Here is a 17,451-nt window from a genome sequence, read left to right as displayed (position 1 = left end):
TGTTTAGTGAGTTTTCTCAACAACTTTTAAAAGTTTGTATTCTTTGTCATGTGTGGTCACTCTCATTAGCTTAGTGGCCAGCTAGTGATTTGATACAGATTTCTTAATAACCTGGAGCAAAAAAAAAGAAAATAAAAGCTCTTTTAGTCTTTGCAGATAGACTGTGTGTATGTTGGAGTGCTCTTTAAAGTTTAGCCAGTTTACAACTTTGCCATAGCTTTCACTTCCTGCCTGTACAGATCCTGAGAGTCAGCTGGAGATGAGAACTTAGGGTCTTCTTTGGTCTTTTCTGAGCATGTGTCCAGTCCTGAGCATGCACATGGCCTTCTAGATTCTCTGGAATATGTGGGAGCTTTTTAGCCCTTATTTCCCCAAGTATCTCCTTCCTCAGCCTCTCCTTCCTAGGCTTTCAGTCTGTCTGTTGCTTGCCCCAGCTGTATCCATTTCCCCTGTGACTGTGGTGAATACATTTGCCTTTAAATGTTTTCAACAAATAACACCCTAGGAAGACACCGCTGAGTCAGTTGAAACAAAGGCAGACCCTTGAACCAATCCTTCAGGTACCCACCAGACAGATCAAAACAAGCAACTAACATTCTTTGAGAATAAGGTCCATATCATTCCCATTACCAGCAACCTGCACAAGGAATGTGAGTTCCCATTTTCATGCCTACCGCAGAGCTAGAGAGTGGGGGCTGGTAACAGGGTAAGTTAAAATGCTACATAACCTGCTTACTAGTTTTCAGGCATTTTTTTTCTTGTTAAGTTTTCTCTGGCTGTTGTAAGTTTTTTATCAGATTCCAGAGTTCCGTAAAAAGTCTATGCTGACTGTTTTTGCAGCTTATTCACTGCTTTTGTGGATGTTCCATAGTCCCCCACCTCGACTGATGTCACCTTTACTTCTCCTCTAGGATTTTTAAAGCATTTACTATGTGTCAAGCATTGTACTACATCTCTGTATTGGTAGTTGGTATGTCAGGACTTAACACTGTAAGATAAGCTTTATATAATCCCCTTTATAGGGAAATGTGGGCACATGGAGATTGAGCTGAGTGGTGGGGCTGGGTCTGTTTGATTTCACTGTCTATTCCATCTTCTCTGTAGCCCACGACACTGTTGATTGCATTGTGCTTTATGATTAGAGATGTACTTGAATTTCACTTTGAGAAAGGAATGTCTTTGCATAATTTTGCTGCTCCTTTTTTGCAGCAGTCTTTTTTTTTTTTTTTTTTTTTGCGGTATGCAGGCCTCTCACTGCTGTGGCCTCTCCCATTGTGGAGCACAGGCGCTGGATGCGCAGGCTCAACGGCCATGGCTCATGGGCCCAGCCGCTCCGTGGCATGTGGGATCCTCCGGGACCAGGGCACAAACCCGTGTCTCCTGCATTGGCAGGCGGACTCCCAACCACTGCGCCACCAGGGAAGCCCAGCAGCAGCCTTTTTATTGACCAAGCTTGTGTTTATTTTCCTACATTTGATTTATTAAGAAGGTTTATTGCTGGGTGTGTGGATACACATAAAAAATTAACCAAAATGTTTCTGCTCTCACATCAATCATTACAGTGCCTTCCTGAGGAACACAAGCATTAAAATAGAAATAGCCATGTTAATCAAAATAAATCAATAAAGTTTATATCCCTTTTTGATAAGAAATATGGCTAAGTTTGTAAAATTATCACACATCTACTAGTTTTCCCAAAATAAAGAATTCCTGGCATCTTCTTTCCAATAGCTGAAGAGGAATGAGAATCCCAATAAATAGTGCAAGTTCACAGAGGATTTTCAGCCAGAATAATTCTGATGGTTGGTCCCATGTACATCCCTATTACACTGAAGAGTACAAAATGAATCAATGAGATTTAGAATGACTTATGAAATGTGTAACTCAAGCTGGAAGTAAATTGTAGAATTTGGCTTCATTGCTAAAAGGAAGAGGTTCATTATGTTATCTCAATAACAGTTTTGTGGGGGTTTTTTTAAGTATGGAACTTTACAATTGTATAAACCAAAACATGCATCATTTTAGTATAGTCTTATTGGAACTTTCAGATAATGCCCTAAGTTCTGCTTTCTGCAAGGTTGCCCTTCACTGAATTTAAATTCTATTGCCTTTTAAACAAGTCACTGCACCCTTTATTCTTCTCCTCTCCATTGGCTGCTGCCCACCCCAACCTGGGCTGTACCTGCTGAACTTGGTATCTCATCTCATCTTTATCACAGGCAAAGGCCCTGCTTTAGCTTTGGGTAGGGTCAGGGTTAATGCTAAGATGGAGATCCCTCAGGAGGGCGACTAACCAGGATAAGCACTATGGCCAGGCCCTGAAGGAAACTAGGCTTGCAGTTCTGGTTTGGATCAAACTTAATTACAATAGATCTACAACTGTCACCAAAGGGACCAGTATACACAGGTTAGTTAGTAAAATGTGGAGTGGAAGTGGCTGAACCTGGCAATGACCTCTGGTTTCCAACATACATTGTTCCCAACTTGTCAATGTTTAGATTTTAAAAGTTCAGTTTTTACATAGCTGAGCTTTAGAATGTTTTCCTCAAAACATTATTATGAATTGTAATTAGTTTCAAGGAAAACCAGCGATGCCTAACTGAAAAATAATAAACATGGTATATCACTATTTATCATGATACATGGAATAGTGATTGTTTACAGGAAGAGAAATGCATTCATGCATTTTTTTATTGAATGAATAAGTTTGCAGCTCTTCCTGAGCACAGGAGTATAGAAGAGAAAGCTCCAGTAAACAGGATTTTGACATCAGGCAGAGCTCTTGGGGAAGTTTCTGAAGAAGAAGCAGGACTATCTCTATTCCTAGAGCTAGTGACTCAATAAATACATATGAGTAGACATGTTATATTAATAAAAAGACCAATTCTTTGTAATACCTGAGTAAACTTCTTTTATTTGCCAATCTAGAGGTAAATCAAATATAAGGAAAACAGACATATAACCCTCAGAGCTGGGCTTCCTTTCAGAGACCTTCCCCCTGATGACCCAGCACAACAGGTGCTCCTCGTGCAGATATTAATCTATAGCTTCTTCATCTCTGAGGATGTGACTCAGGTGTAGAGCAAGGAAGACTATCCAGAGTGTTGAAGGAGCCCTGCACAGCCCCATCCAGGTGGGAATAAGCCAGAGGCAACACAATGAGCCTACAGAAAAATAAAGGTGTTGCCTACAAAGAGCCAGCTGAGAGTGCCAGCTTTCCTCCATCTCCAAAGCTGGCAGCCCTTCAGATGGGTGCAACCATAGTAAACAGAAAGCTGTGTACATTAAGTATTCTTATGTTCCTTACAAAGCCTCACTTGGAAAAGTATCAGCCAAATTAAGCCTCACCTCTTTCCCATAACACCAATCATTAGGTGCTTGCTATGTTAGTATTGAATTTCAAGAGTCCCCAAATAAATTTCATATATTGCCTGAGAGTCTTGATAGGAAGGTGATGTTTCCACTGAATGACCAGTGGAGGCATATTATTCAGCCATAAAAAAGAATGAAATAATGCCATTTGCAGCAACATGGATGGACCTAGAGATTGCCATACTGAGTGAAGTAAGTCAGGCAGAGAAAGACTATCATACGATATCACTTATATGTGGAATCTAAAATGTAACACAAATGAACATATCTAAGAAACACAAACAGATATAGAGAACAGACTTGTGGTTGCCAAGGGGGAGGGGTGGGGGAGAGAAAAAAAAAAGAGTGGAGATGCAGCCTGCAGCTCAGTCACTGACCAAGCCAGGCCACATTGCCTGAGGCGTCTGGTCCCTTTCACTATCAAGCCTGTGATTTTCATGACAGTGAATACTTTGTGAGCTATTTATAAGTTGACCAAACCAAATTTCTTTCTCAACTTTGTGAAAATTATTTAACAATTGGTTATTGGATTAGTAATATTATTATTATTTTATTTTATGGAAACTACTGTACTAGTTTTCTATTGTTGCTGTAACAAATTACCACAGACTTAGTGGCTTTAAAACTATACAAATTTTATTATCTTACTGCTCTGGAGACCAGAAGTCTGAAACAGGTCTTATGTTGCCAGGATTGTGTCTCTTCTGGATTCTCTAGTGGAGAATTATTTCCTCACCTTCCCCAGCTTCTGGAGGCTGCCTGCATTCCTTCATTCATGGCCCTGCATCACTCCTTCCACTATCACTGCTTCCAGCATCACATCTCCCACTTCAACTCAGACACTCCTGTCTGCTTCTTATAAGTAGCCTTGTGCTTACATTGGGCCTGCCCAATAATTGGGGTAGTCTCCCCATCCCCAAATCCTTAATTTAATCTCATCTGAAAAGTCCCTTTGGCCATGGTAGGTATCACGTTCATAAGTAGGAAGTATTAGGACATCTTTAGGGAATCATTATTTTGCTTACCACAATCTGAGTTCTGCCCCCCAAATTCATGTCTGTCCCATGTGCAAAAAATATTAATCTCATTCTAATATCCCCCAAATATCCCCCAAAGTCTCAACTCATTACGGCATCAAAGTCCATAGTCTCAACTAAATCTCATCAGCTCCAAAGTTCCAAATCTCATCATCTGAATCATCTAAATCAGCTATGTGTGAGGATTTGGGTATGATCTAGCCTGAGGCACAATCCTCATCTGTGAATTTGTGGAACTCAATAAACAAGTTAATTACCCACAAAATACAATGGTGGGACAAGCAGAGGATAACAGTTAAAGATATTCCCATTTGAAAGGAGCGAAAATAGTAGGAGAAAAGGAAGCACTATCCCCCCCCCCCCCACAAATTTCTAAATCCAGTTAGGCAAACAACAGTAGGTTTCAAAGGCCTGGGGCTAATCCTCCATGATTAAGGCTCTGCCCTTAGAGTCATCCTGCCTTTTTCATGAAGGGTAGCACATGTTTGCAGTTGAGTAGTTTCTTTCAACCTATTTCCTGCCTGTGGAATGTTGGTGTTCTGACAGCCTTCTTTCATTTTGGCCTCTGTCTGTCCCATTCAGCCCCAACTGACAGTGTTTCTGCTGGTATAAAATTTTTAAGAATCATTTACGTCTCCTGTGTATGTCTTAAGAATTTACACTACTAGACCTCCTTCATAAATCTTTCATGGATAATTCTTTTGCTTACATGGCTGAGAGGACCCATGCGTCACACATTTAATTTCCTCAAAGAGTCTGAGGCAGTAGCAAAAGGTCCAACCACACCCTTGGCTTTCCCTTAAGAGTATGTTTTCCTGACAATGAACTCCTAATTATAGCATCTTTTGCAACCTGGATAAACTGAGAATTTCCCAAATCAAGTCTTGGTCCATTTTTTGTTGGCCGCTCTTACCTTAATCTGTCTCTTTCTTCTCACATTTTACTATAAGCAACAGGAAGAAAAAACAGGCCACAACTTTAACACTTAGCTTGGACTCTCCTCATCTAAGGGTCCAATTTCATCATTGTATCAGTTTCCTGTGGTTACTGTAACAAATTACCACAAACTTGGTGACTTAAAACACATTTACTGTATTACATTTCTGGAGACCATGATTCTGAAATCAGTTTTGGCCAGGCTGTACTCCCTCTGGAGGCTGTAGGACAAAATCCATTTACTTGCCTTTTCCAGTATCTAGAGCGGCATGCCTGCATTCCTGGGCTCAGGGCACCTTCCTACATCTTCAAAGCCAGCAGCACAGCATCTTCAAACATCTGTGCTTTCATCACATCACCTTCTTTCTTTTATCTATGTGCAATTTCCTTTGCCTCTCCCTTATAAGGATCTTTGTGACTGCATTTAGTGCCCACCTGGTTAATCTCCCCATCTCAAGACCCTTAATCACATCTGTTAAAGACCCTTTTCCCATATAAGGTAATGCTTACAACTTCCAGGAATTAGGACCTTTTATCTTTGAGGGGCATTATTTAGCCTATTGCAATCTTTTACAAGTTCCGCTTTCCACGTAAGCTTTCTGTCACTATACAGCGAGAATCTCCTTTCCTCCAAGTTCCAGTTTCCTCATTTCCTTCTGTTACCTCACCATTAGGGTCTTTGATGTCCATATTGCTACCAGCAGTGTGTTTATGACCATATAATGTAGGTCTTCTCTACCATGTTTCTCACTGCAAGTTCTCATTACAGAATCATTAACATTCACATTTCAATTAACAGTCTGTTCAACATAGTCTAGGATTTTTCTATAATGAATCTCAAAATTCTTCCAGCCTCTTCCCACTGCCCAATTCCAAATCATTTCCACATTTTTAGGTATTTGTTACAGTAGTATCCCACTTCCAAGTACCAAATTTTGTACTATTTTCCTATAGATGTTGTAACAAATTATCACAAATTTATTGGCTAAAACACAACCAATTTATTATCTTCTAGTTCTGGAGGTCGAAAGTCCAAAAAAGGTCTTACGAGGCTAAAGTCAAGCTGTAGGCAGCAGGATTGCATTCCTTCTGGATTCTCTAGGGGAGAATCCTTTCCTGCCTCTTCCAGCTTCTAGAGGCTGCCTGCATCCCTGGGCTCATGACCACAATCCCATGACCTCTGCTTTTGTCATCATATCGCCTCTGACTCTGACACTCCTGCCTTCCTCTCATAAGTACTGCTGTGATTCGCCTGGGCCCATCTGGATAATCCAAGATAAACTCCCCTCTCCCAAGGGCCTTAACTTAATCATGTCTGCACAGCCCTTTTGCTATTTAAGGTAACGTATTCACAAGTCATGAGGTTTGGGGGATTAGGACATGGACATCTTTGCAGGACCATTATTCTGCCTACCACCACACCTTCTATTGCACTGAATATTCTCAAGTAAATGAAGAAGGCTCAGATCTGGAGAGCATATTGGGTAGAAATCTCTTTATGCACCTATTAACTATTCTTGTTTTTTTCAGAGAATAAAGCAGCTGCTATTTCTCTTTTTCAAATGGAAAGGCTGGACCAGAGAAGTTAGGCAGTTTTACAAAGTTGCACAATTCATTAATGGCAAAGCTACTCTAGAATTTGGCTGGGGTTTTTTGCGGTACACGGGCCTCTCACTGTTGTGGCCTTTCCCGTTGTGGAGCACAGGCTCCAGACGCGCAAGCTCAGTGGCCATGGCTCACGGGCCTAGCCGCTCTGCGGCCTGTGGGATCTTCCCGGACCGGGCCACGAACCCGTGTCCCCTGCATCGGCAGGTGGACTCTCAACCACTGCGCCACCAGGGAAGCCCGAATTTGCCTGTTTTAACATCTGAAGCACATGCCACTGCGGGCTGCCCCTGGGCAAGCAGAGGGCTCTCTAGGGAGTTTACATCCAAGTTGAAGCAAACAGCTTAACTCACAAAATGCCCTTTTTCTTACCCTAAAATTAAGATGTTCAAAAATGGGATATTATGTTCCAATAAGTCAATGCCTGAATGTCTTTAGAAACAGAAATTTGACCTTTGGGGAAAAAAAGCAGGATCATTGGATCTACCAGTAATTCAGTAAATTTTTCCATAGGCATATTCCTTAACCTTTTGAGAAAAGTAAGGGTTTCTAGGAGGTGACCTGGCTGGCTCCTTTGAGCTCTGACAGTCCACATTCCATGGAGTGCTCTGATCTCAATTCTGTGTGAAGGAGGTTGGTTGTACATCAAAGGACACTGCATTTTAAGAACCCCATGAATGGAAGGGTCCCTCTTATCTAGAGATATTATTTGAGTACTATAAAAGCATAGGCCGTTTTTGAAATGCTTAAAGGATCAAAATTTTAAGTGTTGTTCTCTTACTAAGGTTGAAACATTTGCTATTGGGGAATTTATCTGAATAATACATTCACTCCTTAGAGGAGAGACACTATCATAGATGAAGTATATTTTTCTGATGTTTGGAATTCAAATTCTAAAGAGGTCTATTAAAATGGGGGAACAATCTGTGAGGCTTTAATGTTAGCATTTATCAAGATGGTAATTGTAGAATTATCTTTTTTATGTTTTCACTGGAATTATTTTTTTCTTCAAAAGGGTTTTCTTTTTACATCCAGCTAAATTCTGTCCACCTGTCTCTACCCACCCTCTCTCCTCCTGCTGTATGCTAAAAGCAGACTCCTTGGTGTACATTCCTTGCTATTGTTAAATGTTGTCAGTGCAGTGGTTTTGGCCTAGACCTCAGGACCAAACAGCTAGAATAAAACAAGACACCAAATGCTGAGAACACAGTGACAGAAAAGATGGCTCCTCACCTCTCTTATAAACACACGGTGTTGGCCAAGAAAGAGGAGTACGTGAGGAAAAGGAGGAAAAGCCAGGAGTGGGCAGAGTGCCAGAGGTGGGAGGTCAAGTCTCCCTGAGGGGTCTACTCTGACAAGTAAGGGCAAGGAACAGGAACGCAGGTGGCAGTGCCTCCAGTGGCCCCGGGGATCAAATCAGAGACCCAGCACCAAGCAGGGGGGAGAGGAGTTAACTGTGATTCACCACATTGTCAAGAATTCAGCCAACAGATCTGGCTTCAAGGCAACCTCCAGACCCAGTGGGCCATAGAGTGTTTTCTGGGGGACAGAAGCCCAGTTATGTGAGCTCCAAGACATGGCAGTGTCTGGAGAGAAGATTCTGCCATGGAAGGACCATCTCCACGTCACCCTGCTGGTGGGAGTCCAGCCCATAGTTGTTGATATTATTGGGGGCAACTTGAAGACTGCAGCACTGGGTCTGCTGGTTGAAGTCTGCTGTGCATACAGCAGGGCTTGGACAGTCAGGACCACCTGAAGCACCCTGCCCCCCCTCACACTGTTCCCACTGGCTGAGCCCAGCATCTTCCTTACACCAAGGCCATCAACTGTTGGAACAGAGGCCGTAGACCAGCACTGAGATGCACTTTTCTAATTGGAAGCGTTCTCTGTTCTCCCACATCACCATTTCTTCATGTGCTTACTTTCACATTTATTGCTTTGTACCTAGCACTATAGCTTTATATATACTTTTTATTTCCCTACTATAAATTTGCTTCTCAAAGAAATTCTAGATTTACTGAGTCATTGTGATTTTATTCTCTAGAACATATTTGACTCACTTAAGTTTTCTGCCCCACTATTGCTTTGTTTAACAAATGGCTTAAGTTTACTAACAATATAAAGTAACACTATTTTCCTTTATATTGTCCTTCTCACAGGCTGTGTTTTTTAAGTCCTGTTTTCTTAATTCTAATAAGTAAATATTCCTTTACCTTCCCCATTTTGTAGTCTCTAATACTAATCCTTTTACATAGTTTATGCTTGAAGATGTCCACACATATACAGATATATGCATATGTATATTACACACACACACATCTGCATGCTAGAATTAAATATTTTACCTTTCAAAGTCATGATTATGCAGAGATTTTAAAGATGTGGGAAATGCCCCTTCTCTAATGTTAGGTAAACAGAAGACTGAATTTTATAAACCAAGAACAGAAAGAAAACATCTGTAGCTGTGAAGAAATCTGGACAAAGTGTACCAGGTGAAATTATAAGTGAAATGATATGTATTTGTAATTTTCTTCTTTATAACTTTTCTGTATTTTCCATACTCTTTTACGAACATAGGTGGCGTATAATTTTAGATATCATCTCCCCACCTGAATATGAGACTTTTGTGGTATATTCTCATCCATGTGCACTCACACCCTCTGGAACTCAGTCCATTTTGGGGAGAGTGGTACCCCCAGGCAGAGGCAGCAGATTTCCTCTCCATGATGGGCACACACCTTCCTTCCACTGACACGTTTTAGCTCCATTCAGGGAATACATGAATTGACTACTCCATCTGCAATCGTCAAGTGTGAATTACATACCCAATTTAATAGCAAAAAAGTTAAGCTATCTTAAAAGAAGGAAGAAGTAAAGGCAAAAATGATTGTGTTTACATTTTTATTCTCACCCCAGGCACATGGGCAAGATCCAGACAATATAACAAAATAGAATTGTAACGTCTGTTTAAAGTTGAAAATTGTGCAATTTGATTTCATTTTATGCAATTACATTTCATTTTAAATAATAGAATTAAACACTAAGAACAGAAGACTAACTCATTAAAGAAATTTAGATTTACTACTTAATTAGTAAATCTGTAGGGAAATAAAAGCACCACAGCATGATGACTCCGCAAGTACAAACAGAGTTTTGGGTCACACAGCCTGTGGGGTATGTGCCATTAGGGGCTCTGCATTCTTGTCCGGATCCCTTAATATCCATGCCTCACTTTCTTACCTTGACACTGGGGTGATAATAGCAATACATTGTGCTATTCTAATTAGATATGTTAATGCAGGTGAAACACTTAACACAGTCCCTAGCCCAGACAAGCAACTCTTATGATCAGCACTGTTTTAGTCATTGGTGACAGTGGTAGTGAATGGTGGTATTATTATTTGGAAGACCAGACTTGGATTAAAAACAATAAGAAAGTTGCTATCATAACACAATTTTGCTTACTCTATAGTTTCATGACATCAGCCCAGTACACAATAATTATAGCCAGCTTCTGGTCGAAACTTGGACTGTGTATTTATTCCACACTTTTATATATATATATATATATATATATATATATATATATATATATATGTATTTTTTTTTTTTTTTTTTTTTTTTTTTTGCGGTATGCGGCCTATCACTGTTGTGGCCTCTCCCGTTGCGGAGCACAGGCTCCGGACGCGCAGGCCCAGCGGCCATGGCTCACGGGCCCAGCCGCTCCGCGGCGTGTGGGATCTTCCCAGACAGGGGCACGAACCTGTGTCCCCTGCATCGGCAGGCGGACTCTCAACCACTGCACCACCAGGGAAGCCCCACACTTATATTTTTGAGCTTATAAATTATTTTAGAACATAAATATATTTTCAGCCTTGTCAAGGGAAGTTATTTTATTACTGTGGGTAAGTGATGGGAGAATAAAAGAATAAATTATCTTTAAAGGCATCTCAAATTGCTTTACAAGCGGTAATGTATGTACAGACACTCACCAAGCCACAGAACTCCTGAGCAGATTTGATTTAAACCTTATTTCTAAATGATATTCATCTACAATGCAATCCTATGTAATTTGGTGGGACAGTTTAGACAATTTCATAAAAGATAGTAATTAAAATAATGAGTGGAGTGCTTAATATGGCTTTCAAAACGTGGTGTCCAGTAAATAGCCAGAGTCGGTGAGTCATTGAAAGGTCCCCATCTCTTGTTTTTCAGCTTGACCATCTCGGCAGAGTGCCCAATGCAACTTGAAGACTTCCCGATGGATGCTCATGCCTGCCCTCTGAAATTTGGCAGCTGTAAGTTATTTTCACAAGTAAGAATCATGGTTATATTTTGGGGGTTATGTCCCCCAAAGACAGAGAAGCATTTATGTTCTATATGTGAGTAAGAATGAGATGAGCTGCAGTCTGCTTGGGAAGTCTGGAGAGTATGGTGGGACACACACCAGGCTGGTTTCCTTGCTTGTAACTGAGAATGCAAGTGGAGGCACTTGCCTGTTAGGGTATGCTCCTCGGGAAGCAGTTCCCTACCCCTAGACCTGCACCAGGCAATTGCACCAGGCAATTCTTTCTTGTCTTCACTTCTCAGATTGCAGGTCACCTCCTCCAACAGCCCTTAATGACCCAATTTCGGTTACCCACCTGATAACTCCTTATTGCATGGTAGTTATTGCTATGTTGAGTCACTTCTCAGATGTCCTATATGAACATTTGATTATTTATATGTGGGTTATTTAATTTTTAAACAGTTTGGGGATTTTCCTGTTATCTTTCTGTTACTGATTTCTAGTTTAATTCCATTAGAGTCAGAGGACACCCTCCGTATGGTTTCAACTTTCTTTACATTTATGGGGGTTTATTTCATGACTCAGAATAGGATTCATTTTGATATTTGTTCTGTGAACACTTGAAAGTCATGTGTACTTTGCAGTTGCTTGGTGGAATGCTCTACAAGTATTGATTAAATCCTGTTGATTATGGTGTTGTGAGTTCTATATTGTTTGCTGATTTTCTGTCTTCATCAATTGTTGAGAAAGAGGTGCTGAAGTCTCTGACTGTAATTGTGCAGTTGACTATTTCTACTTTCAATTCAGTGGGTTTTTTGTTTCATGTATTTCTCAGCTGTTATTTGGTGTATACACATTCAGGATTATAATTTCTTGTGGATGAATTAACCCTTTATGATTGCATAATGTTCATATCTGTCTCTGGTAATTTTCTTTGCTTTGAATTCTACTTTACCTGAAATCCATATGGCCACTCTTTCTTTCTTTTGATTAATATTTGAATGATGTATATATTTCCATATGTTTACTCTAAGCATCATTACGTTAAAATGAGCTTCTTGCAGATGGTGTATAGTTGGGTCATTTTTTTTTTTTTTTTTTTTTTTTTTTTTTTTTGCGTTACGCGGGCCTCTCACTGTTGTGGCCTCTCCCGTTGCGGAGCACAGGCTCCGGACGCGCAGGCTCAGCGGCCATGGCTCACGGGCCCAGCCGCTCCGCGGCATGTGGGATCTTCCCGGACCGGGGCACGAACCTGTGTCCCCTGCATCGGCAGGCGGACTCTCAACCACTGCGCCACCAGGGAAGCCCGGGTCATATTTTTTAATTCACTTTGCCAGTCTGTATTTTCAATTGGTGTATTTTCATAATTTACATTTTATGGAACTATTGGTATGTTATGACTTAAGTTTGCCATTTTATTTGATTTTTTGGTCTTCCATTCTCTATGTTTTCCATTTCTCTATTTTCTTTTTCCTGACTCCCTGTGGGTTAGCTGAACATTTATTATGATTCCATTTTTATTTATTTACAGTGTTTTTGTGTATATCTTATTGTACATCTTTTATTTTATTTATTTATTTTTGTCTGTGTTGGGTCTTTGTTGCTGCGCACGGGCTTTTCTCTAGTTGCGGCAAGTGGGGGCTACTCTTCGTTGCAGTGCACGGGCATCTCATTGCAGTGGCTTCTCTTGTTGTGGACCACGGGCTCTAGGTGCACAGGCTTCAGTAGTTGTGGCACATGGGCTCAGTAGTTGTGGCTCACGGGCTCTAGAGCACAGGCTCAGTAGTTGTGGTGCACGGGCTTAGTTGCCCCACAGCACGTGGAATCTTAGTTCCCTGACCAGGGATCAAACCCACGTCCCCTGCATTGTAACAGATTCTTTACCACTGGACCACCAGTGAAGTCCCAAGCCATTCTTTTAGGATAGACTGCTGGCAATAAATTCTCTTAGTTTTTCTTCATCTGAAAATACCTTGATTTCTCCCTTCATACCTGAAGAACATTTTTAATGAATATAAGATCCTGTTCTGACAGTTCTTGTGGCATTTGAAAAATGTGTTACTTTGCTGTTGCCTCCATGATTTCTGATGAGGAATCTGCTATAATTCAAACCATATTTTCTTTATAGGTGAGATATCTTTTCTCTCTCTCTTTTTTTTTTTTTTTTTGCAGTACGCAGGCCTCTCACTTGTGGCCTCTCCCGTTGCGGAGCACAGGCTCCAGATGCACAGGCTCAGCGGCCATGGCTCACGGGCCTAGCCGCTCCGCAGCATGTGGGATCTTCCCAGACTGGGGCACAAACCCGTGTCCCCTGCATCGGCAGGAGGACTCTCAACCACTGTGCCACCAGGGAAGCCCTCTTTTCTCTCTTGTTGCTTTCAAGGTTTTTTCTTTGACTTTAGTTTCAGAAGTTTGACTATGATGTGTATTAGTGTGGATTTCTTTGGGTTTACTGATTTGGGATTTACTCCACTTCTTGAATCTATAGATTTTGGTCAAATTTAGGACATTTGACCAGTTATTACTTTGAATACTTTTTCTGCCCCATCCTCTTTCTCTTTTTCTCTCCTGACTCAAATGACATGAATATTAGATCTTTTGTTGTATTCCCACAAGTACTGAGGCTCTTTTCACTTTTTTTTCTATTTACATCTGTGTATGGTCACAGGCCCCTCCAGATGGCTATTCCCTTGTTCTCTGTATATCCCTTGCCTGACCAGTGCCTACTTCACCTACACCCTACTCATATGACTGACCTACATACCTGCCCCAGGCCCCAGCTAATGACTGTTCTAGCTTTAGATAAGAACTCTCCACTCTGCTTATCAAAGGGGTGGTGAGGAACAGACCCCTCTGCTGGTTTCCCTGGTAACCAATGAGGTGACCTGATATAATTTCCTCCTATAACTGGCAATCTCTCCTTCCACCCCGGGAGCAAAGACGGCCTCATGTCCTGCCTGCCATCCGCCAAACATGGTGGGGTGTCACTCCAGGACCTTGCTTCAGAGGTGTAAGTTCCCCCATCCATTAAACCATTGATGTTTCTGTCACTGGCTCTTTCTTCAGTCTTAAGGATGGGCAAGTAGAGGCCTTGTAGACCTGCAGGGTGCAGCCCAACAATCTGTTTTTCAGATCACTTAATTTTGATCGTTCTATCTTTAATTTTACTGATTCTTTCTTTTGTCCCCTTCATCTTTCTGATGAACTCATTTACTGAGCTTCTTATTATGGTTATTGTTTTCTTTAATTTTATGTGTCAACTTGACTGGGCCACAGGATGCCCAGATATTTGGTCAAACCTTATTGTAGGCATGCATGTGAGGATATTTTTGGATAAGATTAGCATTTAAATTGGTTGACTGAGTAAAGCAGATTGCCCTCCCTAATGTGGATGGGCCTCGTTCAATCAGTTGAAGACCTGAATAGAACAGAAGGGCTGACCTTCCCATGGGTAAGAGGAAACTCCTCCTGCCCGATTGCCTTGAGCAGGCAATGTTGGTCTTTTCCTTCCATGAAAACTGAAACAGCTCTTCTTGGGTCTCCAGCCTAACAATTTTCAGACTGGAACTACACCATCCGTTCTCCTGGGTCTTCAGCTTGCTGATTGCAGATCTTGGGACTTCTCAGCTCCCATTATTGCATGAGACAATGCCTTATAATAAACCATGTATGTATGTGTGTGTGTGTGTGTCTCTCTCTCTATATATATGTATATACGTATATATATGTAAATATATGTATATGTATATATGTCTATATATGTCTATATATAGAGAGAGAGACGCACACACACACATATATGTATATATATCCTATTGTTTCTGTTTCTCTGGAGAACCCTGACTAATACAGATTTTGGTTATGAGATGTGGGTGCTACTGTAGCAAATACCTGAAAATGTGGATGTGGCTTTAGAACTGGGTAATGGATAGAGGCTGGAGACTTTTGTGGTGCATGTTAGAAAAAGCCAAGATTGCTATGTAGGGACTGTTGGGTGAAACATGGATGTTAAAGGAGATACTGGTAAGGGCTCAGAAAGAAAAAAGAGAGCTAGAGAGAAACCTTTCTTCTTCTTAGAGAATACCCAAAGAATCATGAACAAAATGCTGGTTGAAACTTGGATGTTAAAGGTCTTCTGGTGAGGTCTCAGGCAGAAATGTGGGACAGATTATTGGAAAGTGGAGGAAAGCTGCTGCTTGTTATGAACTGGCAAAGCACTTGACTACAATGTGTTCCAGTGTTTTGTGGAAGGTAGACCTTATGAACAATGAAATTGGTTATTTAGTTGAGAAGATTTCTAAGGAAAGTGCTGGAGGAGTGGCTTGGTTCCTCTTGACAGCTTAATAGTAAAATGTGAAAGGCAAGAGCTGAATTAAAGAAGGAATTGTTAAGACAAAAAATGAAAAAAAAAAAACCCAGAACTTAAAGATTTGGAAAATTCTCATACTCATATTGCAAAAAAAGAGGAAGTTTCTTCAGGAGAGAACACCAAATAAAAAGGTTACCCATGGTGTTATTGGCCATCTCAACAGAAGGCAGGTAGAAAGACCCCAAAGGCAATTCAGAGACCATCAGGACTGCCAGTCCCACCCCAGGTGCAGAGTGCACAGGCCCAGGGGGCCAGATGGCCTCCAATTGGGCTTCAAAGGGCAGGGCTAGCAGAGCCCTGGGTGCCACGCCTTGCAGGGCAATGGGCATGAGTCTGCTGCCTCAGAACATTGAACCAAGGAGAATTATTCTCAAGCCTTAAGATCTAACGGAACTCGCCCTGCTAGGTTTTGGACTTGCTTGGGACTTGTCACTCCTTATTTCCTTCCACATTCTCCCTTTTGGAACGGGAATGTCTATTCTATACCCATCCCACCATCGTATTTTGGAAGCAAATAACTTGTTTCACAAGTTCACAGCTGGAGAGGAATTTTGCCTCAGGATGAATTGAGTCTAGATAATATTTAGATGAGACTTTTGACCTTAGATGCTAGAGTTGATGCTTGGAATGAGTTAAGACTTTGGGGATACTGGGATGAAATGAATGTATTTTGCATGTGAGAAGGACATGAATTTTGTGGGGCCAGTGGTAGAACACTATGGACTGAATTATGTACCCCCAAAATTCATATTTTGAAACCCTAATCTCTATTGTTACTGTATTTGAACATAGAGCCTTTGTAATTAAAGTTAATTGAAGTCATAAAGGTAGAACCCTCATCTGATAGGATTGATGCCTTTATAAGCAAAGGAGGAGAGAAATCTCTCTCTGTCTCCACATGCATGCAATGAAGAAAGGCCATGTGAGAACACAGCGAGAAGGCAGCCCTCTGTAAGCCAAGACAAGAGTCTTCACCAGAAATTGAATCTGCTAACATCTTGGTCTTGGACTTTCCAGCCTCCAGAACTGTGAGAAAATCAATTTTGATTGTTTAAGCCAATCAGTCTATGGTATTTTGTTATGGTAGCCCAAGCAGACCAACACAAGTGCTAAAACTTCTCTTTGGTTTTTCTTTCTCTCTTCTGTTTCTTTGCTGAGACTTTCTATTCTTTCACTTGTTTCAGGCATGTTTGTAATTGGTTGTTGCAACATCTTATGGTGGCTGCTTCAAAAATTCTTTTTTTAAAAGGATTTTTAAAAAGTAATTTTTTAAAAGGTAATTCTGACATCTCTGTCATATTTTCTTTGGCATCTATTGATTTTTTTAAAAATTCAGTTTGATCTTCCTGGTTGTTGTTAGGACACATTTTTTTTATTGGAACCTGGACATTTTATGTATTATGCTATGACAATCTGGATTTTATTGAAACCTTCTGTTTTAGCTAGATTTTTAAAACCACTGCTCTGGCAGGGAAAGGTGCAGCACAGCCTCATTACTGCCAGGTGGGCTTCCCTTCAGCCTCCACTGACACAGGGATGACTGGGCTCTTGCTCCTGCTGGGTGGACGCGGGACTCCGAGCTCTATACAGGTCTTCACTGACACCATGTGGGGGAGGGTGGGCTTGGGGTGGCAGGAGTCTGAGCCTCCACTAAACTTCCTGTGATGCAGCCCCAGCAAGGAGCAGGAGGACATGCTCCTACTGATTAGGGTGGGAGTCCAGGCTCCCCACTTGGCCTCTAGCCCACTACAGAGAATTGGCATCAGTGCTGCCCAGCAAGGATGAAAGCCCTGCTCCCTCGTGTTGGACCTTTGCTGATACCTGCTGAGTGTGAAAGCCTAGGC

The 17,451-nt window shown here is 41.3% G+C and overlaps 1 protein-coding gene across 4 annotated transcripts in view; it reads left to right on the top strand.

Annotated features, from left to right (window-relative positions):
• Positions 1 to 17,451, top strand: part of GABRA5 (gamma-aminobutyric acid type A receptor subunit alpha5) — a 103,509-nt gene that overhangs the window by 49,941 nt on the left and 36,117 nt on the right. For all 4 annotated transcript variants that reach the window (XM_033431417.2, XM_004271639.3, XM_004271641.2 and 1 more), the window contains one exon: positions 11,166 to 11,248. In XM_033431417.2, the coding sequence (XP_033287308.1) occupies positions 11,166 to 11,248 (83 nt within the window). The remainder of the gene's footprint in view (positions 1 to 11,165; positions 11,249 to 17,451) is intronic.

This window comes from Orcinus orca, chromosome 2 (assembly GCF_937001465.1).
Source record: "Orcinus orca chromosome 2, mOrcOrc1.1, whole genome shotgun sequence".
Classification (NCBI taxonomy): Eukaryota; Metazoa; Chordata; class Mammalia; order Artiodactyla; family Delphinidae; genus Orcinus; species Orcinus orca.
The sequence above is the reverse complement of the archived record's forward strand: the minus strand, read 5'-3'. Positions and strand labels throughout refer to the sequence as shown.